This window comes from Bidens hawaiensis, unplaced genomic scaffold (genome assembly GCF_021521415.1).
Source record: "Bidens hawaiensis isolate Kalapana, Puna unplaced genomic scaffold, B.hawaiensis_p1.1 tig00011619_1, whole genome shotgun sequence".
Classification (NCBI taxonomy): domain Eukaryota; kingdom Viridiplantae; phylum Streptophyta; class Magnoliopsida; order Asterales; family Asteraceae; genus Bidens; species Bidens hawaiensis.
In genome coordinates, this window is record NW_027491908.1 from 662,575 (window position 1) to 684,865 (window position 22,291).

Consider the following 22,291-nt stretch of genomic DNA (forward strand, 5'->3'; position numbering starts at 1 on the left):
TTACAACGGAAGATAATAACTAATCATAACAAACGTCAAAACCCCAACAACACTAGCCCGAAACAACCCAGCCGGACGCCCGCGACTCCCACTAGAGCGTTTCGGCAACCTCCTAGGCAACGCGCATTCTCCACCGTTAAACACGACCTTAGTTGGAAACCCGTCTCCACGTGGCACACGTATTCTCGGTGTACTCTTCTTTAAAAACGATATCACCGACTGCTGCTTACCCGGCACGGGCGGTTCTCCTTGCTTCGACCCGTTAGTCAACCCGACCAAATAATTCAAACCCGGTAACCCTTGCATAAAAATTGTCTTGTTCACTTTCGGTAACCTCGTCCCGTTAAACGAGTAAACATTTTCAAAACCGACATATGCCCGCTTCATGTGAACCGCCAAAAACCAATCCTCGAACGGTTTCTTGTCCCAATTAAACAATGTGACCCGTGCTGTCCACCCGGTTTTATAGTCGCTATCCACGTGCCAGTTTAGACTTACCGGGCAGTTATCCGGACAGGGTAACTTTCTCGGTAAGTCAAAGTGCTTTATTTTCGCCCACGCCCGGGCTTTAATGGTTCTGTTCCTAAACGGAACCAGCAGTGCTTCCCCAGGAAGCGGAAGCGCTGGAGCATCCACGACGCATTTTCGAGTATCCTCATCATCACATCCACATGCACAAGTATTACACGGGACCACCGAGTCCGCGTAATACGCGGAAAACGACACACAACATTGTGCCATTTTCCGCTTGGGTTTTGTTATATTACACGCCACTTGGTACGTCGCAATTGCGGTAACCATGGCCTCGACCCCACTCGGGTCAGGTGTTTCGGTCGGGTCAATCCGAACGGGTTGCCCGCATCAATAATTCGGGTTAACAAACCCTTCGATCTTCCAGTTCAGCGGAGGGTTGATCGCGGTCCGGTTTAAATCCGGAGGGAGTTTAAAAACATTCATTTGGAAAACAGACTTGTCTCTCATTGGGTTCATAATTTTCGGTAAAATGTTGCCGTCGCGGCAACAAAACGGTAACTTTCCGACCTTCTCGTCGTCCTTCATGGTCGGGGGAAGGTCGGAAATAACCGGCTTTTTTTGGCAATTCATGACCTTGGAAAAATCAAGGTCTTGATAATATTGTCCGCCCGCGCTGTATAGGCATTCGGAGGGGTCTTTGCGACGAGTGAAGGCGCCACGCATTTCGTAGATGAACTCGTTTCGCGTCCACTCGAAGGTAAGGTTCCAGTAGTCGAGGCGGCCGAGGGGGTGGTGGTTCTCGATGGTTACTTGAGCTAGATAGCTGCTTTTGTAGGACTGTGTTACGTCGTATGTTATCGAAAGATCGGCTTTTTGGCGTGGGAAGAACTTGAGTGCTTCCTTCTTCTTCACTTTGAATTTGGGATTTTTTGTGCAGCATACGTGCATTGTTTCTGTTGCATGATCAAGAAAGTGATTAGTGTGCATAATTATTATTAGAGGTGTACAAACCGGTTTAAAACTCAAAACCAGTTTGGGTTAAAACCGGTTCGGTTTGGTCAACAAAAGTCAAAACCAGTTTATGATCGGTTTCGGTTCGGGTTGAAACCGGTTTCGGTTCGGGTTGAAACCGGTTTCTTACCATGGTACGATTGGTTTTGGTTCGGTTTCGGTTCGGTTTTGATCGGTTTCGGTTCAGGTTTTGACCGGTTTGCCCGGTTTTGGCCGGTTTCTGTTCGGTTAATCAGTTTGGAACCGGTTTTGATGGAGAAAATTACAAACCGGTTCCGAAGCTATGGTTTCAATCGGTTCAAAACCGGTTTCTACATAATCAGTTTCAAACCGGTTCGGTTCAGTTTTCGGGTCGGTTCGGTTAACCGGTTTATTTGCCCACCTCTAATTATTAATAGTCGTCCTTGAAACATTCAAACGGTCATTTTGACCAACAAAAAAAAGTTAAACTTTGAAAATTGTCGATCAAAACGGTTGTTTGCACAATATCCGGATGGTCGTCTGACCATAAAAGGGTCTGGAAAATTATTGGTTAGAAATGTTGTTTGACCAATATCCAGACGGCTATTCTGATCATAGACAGTCAAACTCTGAATATTTTTGTATAGATGTTTTTGAATTATTATATATTTTAGTATTTAACTAAAACTCTATAACCCACAACGGAAGACATTCTACCCAACAAGACCGATACTTCAGATCTTGTATGTGTGTTTTTTTATAAGTTTTTGTACTTTCAAGTACTTTGCTACCCCAGGAAACTAACTCGACAAGTTCGCTTGAGTGGCATGTGAACTCCAATACTCCATAGAGTTTGATGGTGGCAAACGAACTTCATATAGTTTGGTGGAAAACTGTAAGTAACGGGTTAAGTTTAGTGAAAACTTTACAAAGTTTGTGTGCCACCTATGAAAACATGTTGAGTTCGCGTGCCATCCTAGCGAGCATGCCAGGTTCGCTCGTCATGACAAAAATGCCGTCAGAACTTGATTGAGTAGCCTACACGGGTGGTAGCGAATCGCGTATACCGGTATACGTTTAACAAAATATTTAAAAACGCCTATAAGTATTTTAGCGAATCTGAAGCCACCCGCTAATCCAAATATTGTTACCATAGAACAAAGAATGAGCACATACTTCCTTTGGTGGTAGCTTTAGGACACTTAAACCCATCATTTTCAAGCTTAATATTTTTAGGCATGACATTGCCTCCAATATTCACCCCAAACATAGTCCCCTTAATCTTAACCTTGGCTCCCATCTGAGTCAAATCATTCGCAGTGTCAATCGCGGTCTTCATATCCGCCTGCGGGTACCCAGTCATACGTGTCCCATTCTTGTCAACCTTCATGGGAAAACTATCACCATTTAGAACCGTCGCACCATCAACCGACACCAAGATTTCGTCATGTTGGAACCCGATAAACGCCTGCCAAGATTTCAACTCGGTGGTGCCCACGTTGAGGACTATCAATTCAGATTTGAAAGCCCATGATTGCGCTGTGACGTTTTTAACGTGCGGGTACTCTTTTTCTCGCGAATTGAAGGTGTATTGTAGATAGATCCCGTTACATGTGTCAACCTCTTTGGGGAGCTTGATGGCACCATCTTGGCTCGTAACGCGGTAAATTTGGTAAAGAAATAGGAGAAGCCATGTTTTGCATGGCACTCTCATATCCTTGTGTTATTGGTGTTCTAAGTGGTTTCAAGATTTTGGTTGTTTTAAACGTGTCAGTGGTGGTTTAAGCGGTGGCGATCAGTGGTGGTGAAGAGGAGATCAGCGGCGGTCCGGCGAGGAGTGTTGATAGAAGTGGATTGTTATGAATGGAAAGTTGGGAGTGAGACCATTTCAGCTGCATTCTCTTCCCTTGTTTTGGCGTTTAAATAGGAATTAGATCTGCATTTGCCTCCATAATTCTATAAGCATCATATAAGTTTGTATAATATGTATTAAAGGATTTTTATTAAATATTATATATATATAATATACATAAACGAAAACCCTAAAATCCTATGTGTCGCGATATGGTCGCTCCCCCCTTTTATGGAAGTCACCGGATTACTTGATTTTTAAACGAAGTCCTCTCATTGATTTAAACCAAATTAATGGTAATGGGTCTTACCAAAACCAGATAGCTCTTAAACGGGTTATAACATTTCATTAAATTAAAAATTAATCTTACCAATTATTTGATATGAAAATCCTATATAATAGGGATATACTAAAATTTAATATCCAATTTAATAAGAAAAATATATTATTTATAATTAATAAACAATTTTATAGTAAAAAAACATAAGCGGGTCATGGGTCACCAAATCCAGATAGTTTTTAAACGGGTTTTAACATATCATTTATTTATGAAACCCTTTCATCATCAAACCCTAAGTATATTATTCATTTTCTTACAATAAATAAAATTAAAATCCAAAAAATAAATATTAAAAAACGAAAAATTTAAAACAACCATTCTCTCAAGCCATCAGATTGCTTTATTTATAAATGAAGCATTCTTATGCATTTGACCTGAATTCACGGGTAAATGTCTCACCAAACCCAGATAGCTCTTAAACGGGTTATAACATCTCATTATATTAAAAAATAATCTCATCAAATATTTGATTTGAAAATCCTATAAAATAGGGATATACTAAAAATTAATATCCTGTTTTATTTAAAAAAAGATATTATTTATAATTAAGAAACAATTTTATAATAAAGAAAATAAACGGGTAATGGGTATCACCAAACCCAGATAGCTTTTAAACCGGATTATAACATATAATTTATTTGTGAAACCATTTCATTATCAAACCTCAAGTATATTAATTATTAACTTTCTTACAATGAACAAAATTAAAATCCAAATATACATACATAAATATTAAAAACAAGTAATGTAAAACAACCCCCGTAATACGGAGGATAAAATCTAGTGTGTGTGTGTGTATATATATATATATATAGGGTTAGGTTAGAATAAAAACCAATTTGAGTTGTGAAAACTCTAGAAACTCATTCTCAGCCATATGTTTTTAATTAAAGATTAAATTTTGTGGTTCACAATTAAAGTTAATAAAAAAAATATAAAAGTTAATTTACATTTTCTATTTCCTGAAAACATATATAAAAATTAGTAAAAGAATCTAAAAAAATAGCAAAACATTTTTTTTATGTTTTCGATGTTTTGTATTAAATGTAACAACATATATTACATGTAACAAAAAAAACGATGTTACATAGGGTTTTTACGGGTTTTCACAACTCAAATGGGTTTTCATTCTATACTTTGCCTATATATATATATATATATATATATATATATATATATATATATATATTTCAGAAGTTTTCTTATTGTGAGAAGTGCGAGAAGTCCTTCTAGCCAATCATATAATTTCCATTTTGTTTTATGTTTAATTAATTATTAGGGCATATTAGTAAAATTTTCATGATTTGTTTTTGATAACTAATAAATAAGTTAGGAGTTTCAAACATGATTTTCTTTTTATCATTTTTTATATTATATTGATTGTTAATTTTTTATTATTTCGAAATTCTTTTCACAAATTCAGTTTTTTATATTGAAGCAACTCATTCCTAATAATTATCTCTCGACATTAAAAATACACATTACACGTCAATGCTAATAACATATCATATACACATAATACAACATATCATACACATTAAAAATACATGCTACACATCAATCTTAACAATATATCCTACACATCATATAGCATATCCTACACATCATAAAGCATATCCTATATATTAAGCAACACATCTTACACGTCATACAACATATCTTACAAATAAACCTATTTGCATCTTATTTACAATTTATCAGCAAACAAATCTACATCTTTTTTTATTTTATTTTTAATTTCAAGATTTACGCATTCAAAATACCACCTACACAATACATAAATGAACCAACACATGATAAAATAATTACACATACACAATTCAACGTATCACCTAGACAGTCCATATATGAACCTACACATTACTTAAATAAACCTACACGTGATAAAAGATACACATAGATAATTCAAAAATACCACATATAAAGTACATATATGAACCTGCAAAGTACATAAATGAGCCTATACACGATAAAAATTTGAACTACACTATTCGAAATACCACATACACGGTACATATATGAACTTACATATTACATAAATGAACCTACGCGATAAAAATTATACTTACACAATTCAAAATACCACAAATACAAAACATGTATGAACCTATATAGTACATAAATGAACTTACACACGAAAAAATACACATACACAATTTGAAATACCACATGCACTAACAAAATAAATAATGTAACTTTTAACATAATCATTTTTAAATTATGAATTTAATTAGTAAATTAATTAATTGTGAACAAACTAATTCCTAAATAATGTAACTTTAACATATTGTTGGTCAACGTTTTTTTATGAACATTGAAGAATGTGTTAGCTTGTATAAACTAGAAAATGTATGGTGAAACCCACGAATTTATTTGGTAATAAAAAATTTTGGCAATATAGATTATATGATTTTTTTTTTGCAGGTTGTGATAACTTCTTGCGAACTTAAATTATTAAAATATTTTATTTGAGAGATGATGTAGTTTAAATTTATGAATGTAATAATGAAATGGAAGTTACAAATGTTACTTCTACAAAGCAAAATACCAACATACCCTTTTTGTTTGAAACTCCATTAATTTCCATTAAGATGTTGAAACTCATAATTACATTATTACCATTTTAATTGTAGACCATAGATCAATCATCATCAATGGTTATGATTAACTTCTCGCAATAAAATCACTTCTCGCAAGATCCATCCCCTATATATATATATCTGTGTGTGTGTGTGTGTGTATGGATTTTAATTTTATTTATTGTAAGAAAGTTAATAATTAATATACTTGAGGTTTGATGATAAAATGGTTTCACAAATAAATGATATGTTATAATCAGGTTTAAAAGCTATCTGGGTTTGGTGATACCCATTACCCGTTTATTTTCTTTATTATAAAATTGTTTCTTAATTATAAACAATATCTTTTTTTTAATAAAATAGGATATTAATTTTTAGTATATCCCTATTTTATAGGATTTTCATATCAAATATTTGATGAGATTAATTTTTAATATAATGAGATGTTATAACCCGTTTAAGAGCTATCTGAGTTTGGTGAGACCTTTACCCTTAAATTCGAGTCAAATGTGTGAGAAGCCTTCATTTATAAATAAAGTAATCTGGTGGCTTAAGAGAATGATTGTTTTACAATTTTTGTTTTTTAATATTTATTTTTGGATTTTAATTTTTTTTATTGTAAGAAAGTTAATAATATACATAGGGGTTGATGATGAACGGTTTCATAAATAAATGATATGTTATAACCTGTTTAAAAGCTATCTGGATTTGGTGACCCGTGACCCGTTTATATTTTTTACTATAAAATTGTTTATTAATTATAAATAATATCTTTTTCTTTTTAAATTGGATATTAAATTTTAGTATATCCCTAATTTATAGGATTTTCATATCAAATAATTGGTAAGATTAATTTTTAATTTAATAAGATGTTATAACCCGTTTAAGAGCTACCTGGTTTTGGTAAGACCCATACTCATGAATTTGGGTTAAATCAATGAGAGGCCTTCATTTAAAAATCAAGTAATCTGATGACTTCTATAAATGGAGGGAGTGACCACATCGCGACACATAGGATTTTAGGGGTTTCATTTATATATATTATAGATAGGCAAAGTATAGAATGAAAATCCACTTGAGTTGTGGACCACAATTAAAGTTAATAAAAAATATAAATATAAATATAGCTTTTTCTCTCTCCTGAAAACATATATATAAATTAGTAAAAAAATGTTAATAAATAGCAAAACAATTTTTTTAGTTTTCGATGTTTTGTATTAAATGTTACAACATATATTACGTGTGTAAAAAAACAAGAAAAAAATGATGTTACATAGAGTTTTCACGGGTTTTCACAACTCAAGTGGGTTTTTATTCTATACTTCCCATATATATATATATATATATATATATATGGGAGATTTCAAATGAGAACCCCTTTGAGTTTTAATAACTCGAAAGAACTCGGTGTAACGATTTTTTTTTTCGAATTTTTTTTGCACATGCGTAATATATGTAGGTTACATACACATAAAAATATTACAGAATTTTTTACGCACCGAATCGACATTTCACACATGTGTAACGGACGTAAAAGTTAGTGTAATCAGTTACATATATATTCTCTTTCCTACTTTGACTTTTTTGCCATATTTAATCTCAACCATATATTCCAATTCATTTAATTAAATGTGTGGTCTAGAATGAGAGTTCTTAAGTTCTTACAACTCAACGTGGTTCTCAAAATATCCTTCCCTATATATATATATATATACACACACACAAACACACATCTAAGATTGCTTTTTATGTTTATTTGTTAGTAATCTTCACAAATAAAATACGTGCATGTAGCATTTATATGCATAAACAAGTCAAGTTAATCATACGGTTCAAGCATGAGTCTAAATTAACGCAAATCTAATTAACAATTTCAAGAACAAGCTTTGTATAGCATATTTGAATAGTTTAAAACAACGAACTACTATTTAATCAGGATTGAATTTAAAAAACAAGCTCGAGCTTCAGATATAAAGCTTAAAACCATCCAAATCCGAGCTTCTTCTATATACACGAATCAAGCTCAAAATATTAGGATAACTTAAACTTTGCTCAACTTGCTTACACCTCTTTTTAATCACTACCCAAAAGCCTATTTTTCCACCTAAGGGTATGTTTGGTATGACGAAATAGAATGAATGAGAGAATGGAATGAGCAAAGAAATAAAATGGATCATTATATTTCATTGTCATGTTTAGTTACTATATAGGAATAGAATCATCATCCTTTTATTATTATTATTATTACTGCTACTGGTACTACTAGTAATAATAATAAATAATATTAATAATATGGATATTCATATTAACTCATTTTTAAGACTTGCGCGCTTCAACGAGACCACTAAAGCGAATAAAAATAATCATAAAAATGTTGAATCACACATGCGTGCTATGAAGCATTGACTCGTCAAAAATTTTAATAATATTGCTAATACAATAATAACTCTAATATAACAATTGTTGTATTATAGTATAATAAATAATAATAAAAATAATAACAATAATATAATAATTTGATAATGTAATAATAATTATAAGATAATAACAATTCTAATATAATAATAATTATAATATATTATTATTATTATTATTATTATTATTATTATTATTGGTGGTGTTGTTGATTTCATTTCTTGAAAGAATGAAATAAAAACCCATACTTCTTAAAGAATGAAAATCTTATATTAGGAAGGAATTTCATTCATTATGAAATGGTTCATTCCATTACTACATGATAACCAAACATGGCTTTTTCCATTCCTTTGGAATGACTTATTCCATTACACCTCTCATTCCCTTCTATCAAACGCTACCTAAGTATTTTACCAATATGAGTTCACATTTGACCAGCATATAAAATAATGTGTTCTCTCAAACATTGCAACTTTGGATAGGATCATTAGATAAGTAATATATGTTACCAAAGTTAGTGTCACAGCCATTAATGACTTGTAAAACTGTTTCCAACACAAAACCAGACAAGTAAATTGTTCTGACTAAGTTTGGATCCAAGGTTTATGTTATACACGTAGTGGATCAAGCAACTGTAATCTCATCTGCAGTGCTTAAATCCTCAACAAACTGTGATTTGGGTTCCAAATCTATGAACTGGTTTGACTGGCTTGCTAGATGCGCAATGCTGACACGACCTTCGCGCTTTATATAGTCTGCAACTGCCTGCATTTCTTCATGTGAGATGTATATGTATTTTCCTCTGTCGTCCATCACACCCGACAATCTCCCTACATTAAGAACAAAATGATATTCACATTTAAGAAAAACGACTGCATAATAATCTGATGATTTGTTAACTTTTAGGCCAGATAAAAGAAAATTAGAAAAATGAAATGAAAGCTATCAACTTATCATACCCATATCTTCCAATGAGGTGATTCGATTGATACAGTCCTGTAGTATAAAACAAAACCGTATAAGAATTTCATTAAAAAAAAACTTAATACTTTGTTACCTTCTAAAAGACAAAAAAACGAGCTCAGAAATAGAGGCAGTAAGACGGCGGGATAGTAAAAGGTCGGGTTGACCCACAAACACTTTTTTCGTCCAATTTTTACTTTTTATCGTGAATAATTCAAATGTTGATTATGATTACAAAAACAATTTTATTAAATAAGAATCTTAACTTTATGAACTAAATGGTTATAATTAGACTTTAAAACTATCAACACTCTTGCACATTATACTATATATATATGGAAATCTATAGCTACAGTAAAAAGGATTGTGGTCCAATCAGTGGCTGCCATGTGGCAGCCACTAAGTTTCTTTTTTTTTTTAATTATTTTCTAAATCTATTCTACAATTTATTGATTTGAAACTGGGGGAAGTAACATAAGTTGAGGCTGGTGTGGTGGTTTTGTTGTGTTGTTCCAAGTTGTAGGGTAGGACCCGAGTTCGAGCCTCTTAGAGGCGTCTTTTTTTTTTTGTATTTGTAACTTTGAAAGTAATAAAAGTAACAAAAAAGGAAGCTGCTGTTGTGGTATTGTTTTGTTGTTGCAACTTGCAAGTCCCGAGTTCGAACCTTCTTGAAGCCATTTTTTTTTGTTTTTTTAAATAGAAATAGATCTTTGTATTTATAGATTTATACTTAAGCAATGAAAAAGTAAGGTGGCGTGGTGTTTTGTTTTTTAATTTGTTTTAAATACGTTAGTTTGAGGAATTATTTTTTTGGTTTAGTTTTGATACCGTAAAGAACGTTGCCGATGCCAACCAAATTCGCGTCAACTTACGGAAACGACGCCTGGGTGTAACCAACACAAAACTGCCCAACGCGCCGGGTAACAACCTAGTTCAGATATAAATAGACTTAAGAATTCTAAAAAGTACAACACAAAACTCACCTGAGTCCTTAGTTTAAATTCTGCAGCAAGATCTTCCAATGGAACACATTTCTGTTTCTGCAAGTTCAAGAACCGGTAACAACCGTGACTTCAGAAATCAGCTTATAATCCATTTCCATCATAATAATAACTCGTGTGTTAACTTAAAGTAAAGTAATTAAACAACAATATACCTTAATGTACTCTACAAAATCGAAAAGTAAACCCTGTGTTCCATCTTGAAGTTCATTTTCTGTGGTCCCTTCAGCATCTACTGAAAACTCACCTTTCCATTTGTCAAACTCTAAAGCTGCTGCTTCCTCCTCTTTAAGCCTTCGAGCCTCAGCTTCTTCTTCCTGAACAGATAAAATAATAATTTAAACAAGATATTTAATAATGAAAAAAGCTTTTAGAGAAAAAAAAACTATTAAAACGTAAGCATGAGTGGAAATTAAAATATAAACCAACCAGCATCCGTTCCCTTGCTTCATGTTCCTCATCTTTCCTCCTGCGCATTTCAGCATAACGATCTTGTTTTGTATTTCTCAATTCACGTGCAGCGTCTTCAGCCTTCAAGTTAATAATAACAAAATGATTAAGATGAATGATTAGTTTAAAATAAATAAGCGCATTCAGTTTATCTAACCTGGCGTTGTGCTTGCCGTTCTTCTTTCTTCCTTCCTTTCTTCTTTGACGCTTTTGCATTATAATATTCCCCTTCAACAGCTTCTTCATCACTTTCATCCTCAGTTTCTGCTTCAAACCACAACAATTGTTATTGATTATAAACTATTCATCATGTGAAGTCCTTAATTTGACATATCTAATGTAACTAAGCTTTAAATAACTAACAAACAAAAGAATCCAGTAGAATCACTCTCATAACAGAGCTATTTGTATTGTCTATGGAGGCCGGAGAGTAGGATAAAGCCAAATCTTAAAGTCAGTTCATTACAATTTTTGAGGTCCAAAATCGATAACCGAGCCTGAGTTATGGTAGGGTCCTTAACCATAACCGAGCTTCGGTTATGGATGGGTCGGTTAATTAGGTTAATTTTCCGATGTTTGTTTTTTTCTTTTGCTTTGTTCGAACTTAAAATGGTTCGGTTATGGTGTTCCAGGATCGCTTATGCATAGAATTACATGGAAATCAATATGGTTCAGTTCAGTTCGGTTTTGGTTAAATACTTTGTTACGTATCCACAGAGCAGTCAACTCAATTAGGCAGTTACCAAAAATATGGTCAACTCAATTAGTGAGTTACCAGAAATAAAGGAGCTAATCAAGGGACGGTTTCACCATTCTTATTTATATATTAACGTAGAGATCAATGTGGGGGGATATCCATGTTTATTGTTAATCAAAATTAGGGTTTCTTAACCTTTATTTGGAGAATTGCCATCTCGAATCGGCTAACCTTTGTTCTTGGAGATTAACCCATCTCGAATTGGGTCTTACTATGTTACTTTTTCAATAAAATCAATCTTTAACCTTTTCGGTTTCTATCATACTTAAATTGGTTTTTGCACACCCCTGACTGAGAGGCTGCTCCTACTGAGACCCCCTGCTCCATAAACTTTCTTTTCACGTTTACAATCATCATCATCATCATCGTACTCAGTATAATAAATAAAATTGCAATATAGTATAATATAATAATCCAGATAACACAAAAATTGTTACTTCAAGAATAACCAGCAACAACCATGCCAGAAATACTAGTAATGACAGCAGCTACCACTAACATAAACCGATGAGTAAACTATAGTAGCAACAGATAATAAATAAAATTGCAAAAAACCTTCATACATATTTTGTTCGCCTCACTTATATTTATAAAATTTAAATATTAGGTTCAAAAATTATATAAAGATTGGAACACCTAATAAAAATTAAGAACAAAAATACTTTTTGAGCGACTTATCAGAATACTTACGAAACTTGACTACCATCTGATAAAGTTTTCCCATAATCCATATAACATAAATCATCATCATCATCGTACTCAGTAAATCCCACCAATACCAAAGCTATGGTAGGGTCTGAGGAGGGTAAAATGTAGACAGCCTTACCTCTATCCCGTAGGAATAGATAGGCTGCTTCCAGTGAGACCCCTAGCTCGATAGCAGTTTTGCATCAAGCCTTGGACATAAGGCACATTACACTCAACCATGGGGACACCGGCCGATTGGTGCGTGTACCCTTGTCTTTCAGCTATCAACGCGACCACATGATGCCAGATTAACCGTCCGCCACTTTTAATGTTATTTTCACGAGATTAGTAAAATAACGTCAAAATTAGTGCAATTTCACTTTTGCCCACCCGAGGGTTCACACATATATGCATTACATGGGCGCACTGCAAGCAAGGCATCCATATAACAGAAAAATGCGACTAATAACATCACAAGCAAACTAGTACCAACATAAAGTGATGAGTAAGCTATATTATTAAACCTTCAACAGTTTGCGGAGCAGCAGAAGATGTACTCGCAGCCGAAGCATTCCTCCTGCGCATCCTACTTCGCGCACCTGTCGGTCTCACAACAGCTTCTCTCTGCTGCACCTGCAAGTATCAAAAACCACAATTCAACACCTTTCAAATTGTAACTAAATTAATAAACCTTTCATTACCAACGGTTGCTCCTCGTGCTCGTCGCGAGACGGTTCCGCCTGACGTCGTTTCCACAGGTAAAGTGGAACCAACGCAACGACAAGAAGCATTGAAAGGATTACCACGAACATGTCCTCCATAGTGTCTGATCAAATAACACAAATCAATATTAATAATAACCTAGAGTGTATTCGTGTAAATAAACTGAGTAAAAAAAACACAATTAACTTCATAACAGGGGAAATTGAAGTGTGAAGAATATTAATTTAACAAAACCTTAGGGTTCGCACACAAAATGATGAATCGAGAGTTCAATTTCGGGGTTTTGGTATAGAGATTGATCGATGAATCAATGGTGAGACTGCATCCCTTCACTTTTGTTCAGCCCCTCAAGTTTTACAAAACTTTTACTTTTATCACATAACTTTTAAATTAATATTTTTTCACATGTAACTATTCTTCACTGTCATGTGAGCGGCTTTTAATTTTGTTACGGGAGCGGTTTCTAATTTTATCAACTAAGTTATAGAAATATTCTAGATTAATAAATATATATACAATTTTGTTAAATATTCTATTAGTGTATTATAAGTTAACCTTTGAATATGTTTAACATAATAATCATAACATTTATCATGATTGCATGGGTTAATGTATTATTTAAAGAGGTTTTAGAGATTTATGAATTTTAAAATTTTTGTCTATCATTATTTATAGGTATATTGGTTTTTAATGGTCCGAACTATTTCCTTTTGGTCACTGCTGGTCCCAACTAATGAATTGGCTACTAATGATCCCAACTTTTAAAGTATTTATTCCTAATGGTCCGCGACTAACATAAACCTAACGCCGTTAGTTTCAGGTCGTCGAGAAAACGTTTTTGGCCAAAAAATTCAAATTTGTTGCCGGAAAACACCACCTGAACACCGCAACCACCGCCAATTGACTCACCGCTAACCAACTACCACCACTTGATCACCATCAACCGATTCCGACGATGATTCTACGGTTTCCGGCGACCTCAATAATTTGGGCTTTTACTAGAAAAAGGTTCCTAAAAGTCCGATATGAAGTTACCGAGATGTTTGGGACGAAAATGTTGAGTTTTCGGGAAAAAATTGAGTTTTCTGACCAAAATTGTTTTTTCGACGACCTGAAACTAACGACATTAGGATTTTGTTAATCGCGGACCGTTAAGAACAAATACTTTAAAAGTTGAAACCGTTAATAGCCAATTTATTAGTTGGGACCAGCAGTGACAAAAAGATAATAGTTGGGATCATTAAAACCAATATACCTTATTTATATCTAGAGATGAGCTTGGTACCGTACCGGTACTGGTACCGAAATATTCGGTTCAGTACCGATACTGTATCAGTACAGTACCGGGATGGTACCGGTATTGAAGGTAAAAATTCTGAAAATACCAGTACGGTACCATACTAATCTCGAAATTCAAAATTTTGGTGCCGATTCAGTACCTACATTACCAAATCGGTACCGGTACCGAATTTGCTCATTCATATTTATATCTTATCAATCCATAAGGTATATTATTATATATATTATCAAATTTAACTTTTTTATGTGTTTTTTTAACCATTCGTCTATCACACGGACTGTATCGTAGTAGATGTTATATTTTAGAGCATCCACGACAATGAGCTATAAAAAGAAAACGTGTCTAGTCAACTATTACATTATAAATACATCGTTTTTAAAGGCATTCAAAACTCACTAAACAAGGAATTCTAACACCACCCTCGACCTGGCCTCACCACATCGCACACATCACCCATTCTTTTTCTAGTTTTTGTTCAAGAACATCTTTGAAAAATAATCACTAAAAATGGCTTCCGTCAGAGACAAAAACTAATGATATGAAAAACAGCTTAAAAACATGCTATTGTCAATGTTCTTAGGAAATATTTAGCCATATTATTTTTCTAGATTAGTTTTCATTGTTTTTATAAAATCACCTATTAGTAACTATTTATATGTCTTCAAACTAAATATCTCTGCTCTAATGTAGAAGTCGAGAGTTCAATTTCTGCAAGACACAGTTACTTGTTTTAGTTAGAGTAGACTATGAGCAGTTCAAACAAAATTATTCCTATTGGAAAATGTAGACCAAATTCACAATGGTTCGTCTCTTATATTTAAAAAAAAATAAAAAATTAATTAATCACAAACCAGTTATATTTTATTTTACGATATTTCATAAAAGAAAAAGATTAGAAATCAGATTAAAAATTTATAGAAAGCCATTACTCTATGTGTTTCTTCAAAAAATTTTTTTTGACATTTATGTTTCTCGTCATATGACTCATATCCAGGAAATTGAAAGATTCTTCAAAAATAAGTACATTAGGTAGTAACAAACCCTAATATGTCAATACACTTCCCTCCATAGAAGTCAATCAACAAAACTTTTTAATTCAAAGTCAGTTTTATGTAAAAACAAAGAGTAATACCATAAAAAATCAACATGCTTTTTGTTATTTCTCATGAAAGTTTCTTAACAATTTTTTACACATAAAAATCCTTATACATGCTAATTTTAAACAAAATCGTGAAGAAAAGTAATCTAACTTTCTAATTATTTGGAGTTGATTCTTTTTCATCAATAATACGAAACTAGGACACTCCTTGTTAAGTTGTCACAATTGGTAGTACTCTTTGTTTACTTTCAAGTTGAAGTCAACTGGAAAAAAAAAAGAAAAACATATATATAGTCCATGGAACTCAGCAATTCAGCAGGAGATTTTGTAGACTAACAACTTAAAATGATGGAAATGTTAGATGAAATTAAATTGTGGGCAGTGACGTAATATAAAATATAGTTAAACTAGGTAAAACTGATGTCGTTTTTACTTTTATAAGAATAAATATAAATAGCTAAATACTTCAAAAAATGCATTCAAATTATACGGTTCGATCCGGTTTTATCGGCCAGTTTTTGGTATAAACCGTAAATCAAACCGAAACCGTTCGTTAAGGTTTTAAATTTTATAAACCGACCGACTGAAATTTAGAAAAAAAAAACTGACCACAAAACCAAACCGGTAACCGCTGTTTGGACGGTTTCACGGTTTTAACCGAAGCGTGAACACCCTTAACGATAACTAAATCCCTTTCATCATCATCATCATCATCATCATCATCATCGTCATCATCATTTTACTCAGTATATCCCACCAATAGCAAAGCTATGGTAGGGTATGAGGAGGGTAAGATGTAGACAGCCTTACCTCTACCCCGTAGGAATAGAGAGGTTGCTTCCAGTGAGACCCCCGGCTCGATAGTAGTTTCGCATCAAGCCTTGGACTAAGGCACCTAACACTCCACCATCGGAACCACGGCCGATTGGTGCATGTACCCTTGTCTTTCGACTATCAACGCCACCACATGATATCTAATTAACCTTCCGCCACTTTTAACGTTATTTTCACGAGATTAGTAAAATAACGTCAAAATTATGCAATTTCACTTTTGTCTATCCGAGGGTTCACACATATATGCCTTATATGCGCGGACCGCAAGCAGGGCGCAGATAACTAAATCCCTTTAAGTTGTTTAATTTTTTAGCATTATTGTGTTCAAAATTAGCATGTACAGTGACTTTTATGTGCAAAAAGTTGTTGAGAGTCTTTTATGAGAAAAAATAGAAAGTATGTTGGTTTTTTTTATGATATCTGCCTAAAAAAATGGCATTGCTATGACAGTTTTATATATATCTTTGAAGTCATAAGAGAAATTTTCAATTATACATTTCAAGGGAAGTATTATTTAATAAGAGTATAGGAGCATTGAGTCACTTTGATAGGGTGGTAAGGTGATTTGGAAATTAGAGGTCAAGAATTCAATACCCATAATGTGTATAATATTTAGCTATTAAAAAAAATAAGAATAGCTTTTGGATAAACAACGCATATTTAGTTAGAAGTAACATATAAGAAAGAGCTCTAACATCTTATTGATCCAAGAACTCTAGTTCTTCTATCTTCAGGAAGATTGGTAATTTCCTAAGTCTCGCTCCTGTTTAAATTTTATATTATTTCATTAATAGCATTAACATAAACGAGCTAGCATCTTTATACAAATTTAGAGCCTGTTTGGTATATGGGGTAATGGAATAGGTAATGGAAATGAATGGGTGAGAGAATAGAATGGATGAGTTACCATGTTTGGTTAGCACATGAGAATGAAATGAATTATTACTTTGTGTTGTTTGGTAAGTTAGAAAAGACCAGAATAAAATAAAAATGGTAGTGAGTGGCGACGGGTAGTGGTGATGGGCGGCGAGCAATAATGGTGGCAATGGCGGGTGGTAGCGGTTTGTTGCGGCGACAATGGGCGGGAGCTGGGAGGGATGGTTGGTGGTGGTGGTGGGCGGCGAGCGGTGGTGAGCGATGGATGATGGTGGAAGTGGTGGGAAGCACTAGTAGGTGGTGGTGGAGGGTTGATGGTGGTGGTGGTGACGGCCGACGGGCGGAAGAGGCAATGTTGGGTGGTGACGATGGTGGTGAGACGGCAATGGGTGCTGGTGGTGGGATGGGTGGTGGAGGTGATATAGTGTGAAAGAGGGATGGAATGAAACTAAAATAAAGGTGGTGGATGGAATGAATTTGGGATGATTTAGGGAGAATGAGATGGACATGGTAAATTGGTAATGGGTGATTCTATTCCATTAACCAACCAAACATCTTTTTTTTTCCATTCCTTCATAATGGTACATTTCATTCCGCCTCTCATTCATGCATAGTTTACAATACCTAACATAAAAGCCATTTGACTCTACCAGGGTTGTTTGGCAGCTTCTTAATGATCACTAAGAGGCTATCTCTTAATGGCTCATAGCCTCTTAATGGTTAATAGGTAACCTTAAGTTTGAATGTTTAAGAGAATATCTTTGAATGGGTGCCACTTAACCATTTAAACTTAAGGCTACCTGTTAACCATTAGGCTGTAAGGTATGGAAACCATTATGTCGGTGAAAATGTTGAGGTGGCGCTGGCGGTAAACACTGTAACATTTCGGATTTTCCAAGCCCGTATTCGTTTAGGAACGGAACATTTTTAGATCGTTATTATTAATAAAAATCAAATGTTTATAAGTATCTAAGTTCAATTATATTCACTATAGGCCCTTCATGATCTATATATAGTTTAAATCTTATTTGCATCATAAAAAGTTCAATAGTTGACCAATAATCAAACATCAAGGCTAATATCGTCAAAAATCAATTCTCCACACTATGGTGGCCGGAGCGCCGCGTGGGCACCATCAACATCCCCGTCGCGTGGCGCCTTGGGGGATCTGTGCAAATTTGTTTTCCGATCTCGTTTCCTTAGCTCGTTTTGGTATAAAATCGATTATATTAGGCATATTTGAGAGAAGTAAGGGCCAAGTAATCATAATATAACTAAAATACAACTCCAAAATCGTTTCTTACTGATTAAGGGAGAATCTTTATGATTATTTCAACAATTTTCTCATTAAAACCATATATTCTTACCTAAACGAATGATATGTCCATATTTGGTTCGTTTTTGCTTTTCCTATATAAACATATAATTATTTCTCTGTCACAAATCATCCCCAAACCCTAAAACACTATTCTCAGCCGTCACCCTCCTCTGACCCTCCTCAAACCCTTCGGTTTTGTGACATCTGCCCCGATCCGACCCGACCCAGGTACCCGTTTCTCTGACCCGATCTCTTTCTTTTATGATTTAATATTTATTTATACTTATATTTTATTTTTAATAATAATATATATTTTCCTTCCCGCCTCTTTCTCTCTCTTTCTTTCCGCCGTCCCGTCCCTCTCCTTCTCTCTTTCCGCCTTCTTTTCCCTCTTGTCGCCGTCCCGCCCTTACGCCTTGTTTCCCTCTTTTTCTTCTAACTCTTTGCTTGTCCTTTGTTCCTTCCCGCCTAAGGTTGTCTGCGCAGCTCCACGCGCCAGACCCCTTACAAGGAATCCTGCGTGAAGACCACCTGTTTCAGCGTTACGCGAGACGAACTCTTCTCGCAGCGCGCTAAGAATTGTAATTCTTCTCGCAGCGCGCGAAGGACGGTAGTTCTTCCCGCGACGCGCTAAGGATTTGTAGTTCTTCTCGCAGCGCGCTAAGAATCGTAGTTCATCCCTCGACGCGCGAAGAATTATAGTTCTTCCCGCGGCGCGCTAGGAATTTTAGTTCCTCCCGCGGCGCGCTAAGAAATGTAATTCTTCCCGCGGCGCGCTTAGAAATGTAGTTCTTTCCGCGACGCGTTAAGGTTAGTTCTGTCTGCCTTCGCGCTCGCGCTCTCTTGACCTTCCGTGTCTGCCTTCGCGCTCGAGCTTTCTCGCGCTAAACCCTTTGAGTTTTCTTCTGTTTAATCTAGCCATTTGCTTTTGTGATGTCTTATCTTTTGAGCCGTTGACCTAATCTGCTTTATGTCTGAAAAGCCACTTTTGGCGCAGCATGCGCACCAACCCCATTGGTTGACAGAAAAAGTGACTGACATTATCTTTTGAGATCTGCTTTTGCCATGCTTGACCAGTACCTTTATCTGACCCGCCCATGCTTTTTACTGTTCCCTGTCAGCTTTATCTTGCCCCCTGCAGCTGCCATATCTTTTGATATCTTTTGTTATCTTTTGTTTTGTCTTGTTCTGTTTGTCTTGGAATCTTTTCCCCTTTTTCTGGATTTATGTCTCCTAGGGTTTTCCTATAAATAATAATAATATTTTCATAACACTACACACACAAAACACTTAATCTCTCCTGTTCTCTTGCCCCTTGCTCTCTCTGCCGTCTTCCTCTCTGCCTCCGTCTTCCTCCCTGTTCTGCCCTGCTTTTCCGGTAATATATATATATTATATATAATAATTTACTTACTAATTATGCTAACTTATAATCAAGACTTAAATCAATTCATTAAAACAATAATCTTATTTATAGGTTAACTTGTGCTTGTTTAAAGTTGGTTCTTGCTTTATCTTACACCGCATCGTTTATCAAGTGAGTAATCTCGTACCTAATCCCTTTTTGCTTTTAATGTTTTGGGATGTTCATGTGTTCATACAAACTTAGAGTCTTAAACTTGTTTATGAACTTTAGTCGCGCAGTATCCCATGTGTTGAGGACGTAGACTTGGCTGTTTATTTGTATGTGTGGATCATTAACCGTCTTGTCGGTCTATTCCGCAGTTTTCATGGTACCATTAGATGAACACGGGAGAACTATCGTTTATGATTTTCTCTTTTGTTTACACATGCACAGTTTGTCTTGTTTGTGAGCTCAATTGTGAGCACTGGCAGTCTTATGAATCTTAGAGTTGGTCCCGATCAGATTACACCCTTGTTGAAAACCAGACATACACATGTTGCGCGCAGATTTATTGTTATCTATGTATTGTATTAAACTTGATTTCTCACCAACACGCAAGTGTTTGACGTTTATTTTAACACGTGTTCAGGTTTGCAGTAGCTGTTTTGGAGTTCGAGGACACGTAGGAAGTTTTCTTTATTTTGGACCTAGACTAAAATGTATCAAGACAAGTTATTGCTGTTCGAATATTACGATTTATAATATATTGAATTATGATGATTTATGTTATCTTGTGTTTACCTTGCGCGTGCGCGAATGAATGTATTTATTAAATATTGACACCCAATAGTGTCACGAGTAATGAAACAATATGTGGCGCCCCGATGTATAATCCGCCTTTGGTCGGGGTGTTACAGATTGGTATCAGAGCTCGTTGACTTTAGGATAGGTGGTTAGACGTAACGGCCTAGAATACCTAAGAGTCCCTTCTCGCGCATGAGAGAAATCTCATGTTTGCGCGCTTATTGTTAATTACTCGTTATTTATGAATATGCTCGCGCTTGCGCAGTGTATGATTTATGTTCTATTTCGCGATATTTCGATCTTTGCTGAATTTCGATTTTTACTGATTTTACCTACATATTCGTTTGTTGGATTTGAAAATCCGAAAAGTCATGGTGATACATGAATAGTTGATTTTCAATTTTCATTTACGATTATGTTCTGAGGTTGGAGACTTGAAAAGTCATGGTGATACATGAATTGTCAACCTCCAATACTCATTTTCTTGTATATTTTATATTGAAGATTGAAAAGTCATGGTGATACATGAATCGTCAATCTCCAATACTCGTTTACTAGTCATTTTAAATTGGGAATTCGGAAAGTCATGGTGATACATGAATTGTCGATTCTTGATTCGAATTTGTTACCTTTATTAAGTCTGCATTTAGGGTCATTTATTTTACTTTAACTTTTGACAGTAACTGACTCCGCGAAACCAAGCTCTATAAAGTTATACTTTGCGCTAAAACCAAGATATTAACTAAAATTAAAATTTTTATAGAATGCCTCCGCTATCTCGCCGATTTCAGAGAAGAGAAGCCTCGCACATGCGTAGACAGCAACGTTCCCAGGAAATGGCCGCCGCAATAGCCCGAGCTTTGAGCCAAAACAATACCAACACCTCTAGTTATAACATTAAATCCTTCAACGCGGGTAACCCTCCAAAGTTCACAGGTCTTGAAGGAGCCACCGTGATGCTCCAGTGGCTTGAGAAAATAGAAAACACTTTCCTCCACACCCAATGCCCCTCAGACAGACGAACCCTATATGCTTCCAGTGTCCTGGAATCTAGAGCGCTTACATGGTGGAATGGAGTAGCTCATGCGCGTGGCGCAGAAGCTGCTTCTAGCATGCCCTGGGAGGAATTCAAAGAAATTCTGACGCGAGAATTCTGCCCTCCCAACGAAGTTAAGCGCCTGGAGGAGGAATTTTGGAATCTTAAGCAGTACAGTGGTGAAGCGCGCGAGTACGCGACGCGCTTCCATGAACTAAGCCTGCTTGTCCCTCACCTTGTTACCCCTTCCCGCCGAGCCATAGAGAAATTCCTTGGGGGTCTCCCCATGGAAATTCAAGATTCGGTATGGGCCAGAAACCCAGTTACCCTCTCTGACGCCATCGAGTTGGCCGCTGTGCTCAGCGACAACCATGTCAGAGCAGGAACCCTGTTCCTGCGGGGAACTGAGAAGACCAAACTCACCAAGACTGCCCCTGAACCAACAGAAACCAAACCAGAACCCTCA

At 35.3% G+C, this 22,291-nt stretch overlaps 1 protein-coding gene and 1 pseudogene across 1 annotated transcript; both read right to left on the bottom strand.

Moving 5' to 3' along the window:
• On the bottom strand, positions 1-3,160 carry LOC143538406 (COBRA-like protein 10 pseudogene; annotated as a pseudogene).
• A 5,879-nt stretch (positions 3,161-9,039) lies between these two features.
• LOC143538407 (DDRGK domain-containing protein 1-like) lies at positions 9,040-13,311 on the bottom strand. The gene is made up of 9 exons (XM_077031978.1): positions 13,192-13,311; positions 13,015-13,123; positions 11,204-11,310; positions 11,026-11,127; positions 10,752-10,913; positions 10,579-10,635; positions 9,592-9,628; positions 9,142-9,462; positions 9,040-9,090 (listed from the first exon to the last, which is right to left on the bottom strand). Exons 1-8 carry the CDS (start codon positions 13,309-13,311, stop codon positions 9,257-9,259), a joined length of 900 nt encoding a protein of 299 aa, XP_076888093.1. The 3' UTR covers positions 9,040-9,090; positions 9,142-9,256.
• Between the last annotated feature and the right edge of the window lie 8,980 nt (positions 13,312-22,291).

Bases quoted from the DNA above. Each gene is read 5' to 3' on its own strand.
- LOC143538407 (XM_077031978.1), bottom strand. From the start codon at position 13,311: ATGGAGGACATGTTCGTGGTAATCCTTTCAATGCTTCTTGTCGTTGCG. The intron at 10,914-11,025 runs GTTGGTTTATAT...TTATCTGTTCAG, and splicing joins AAGCAAGGGAACGGATGCTG to GAAGAAGAAGCTGAGGCTCG. The intron at 9,463-9,591 runs GTATGATAAGTT...TTCTTAATGTAG, and splicing joins CACCTCATTGGAAGATATGG to GGAGATTGTCGGGTGTGATG.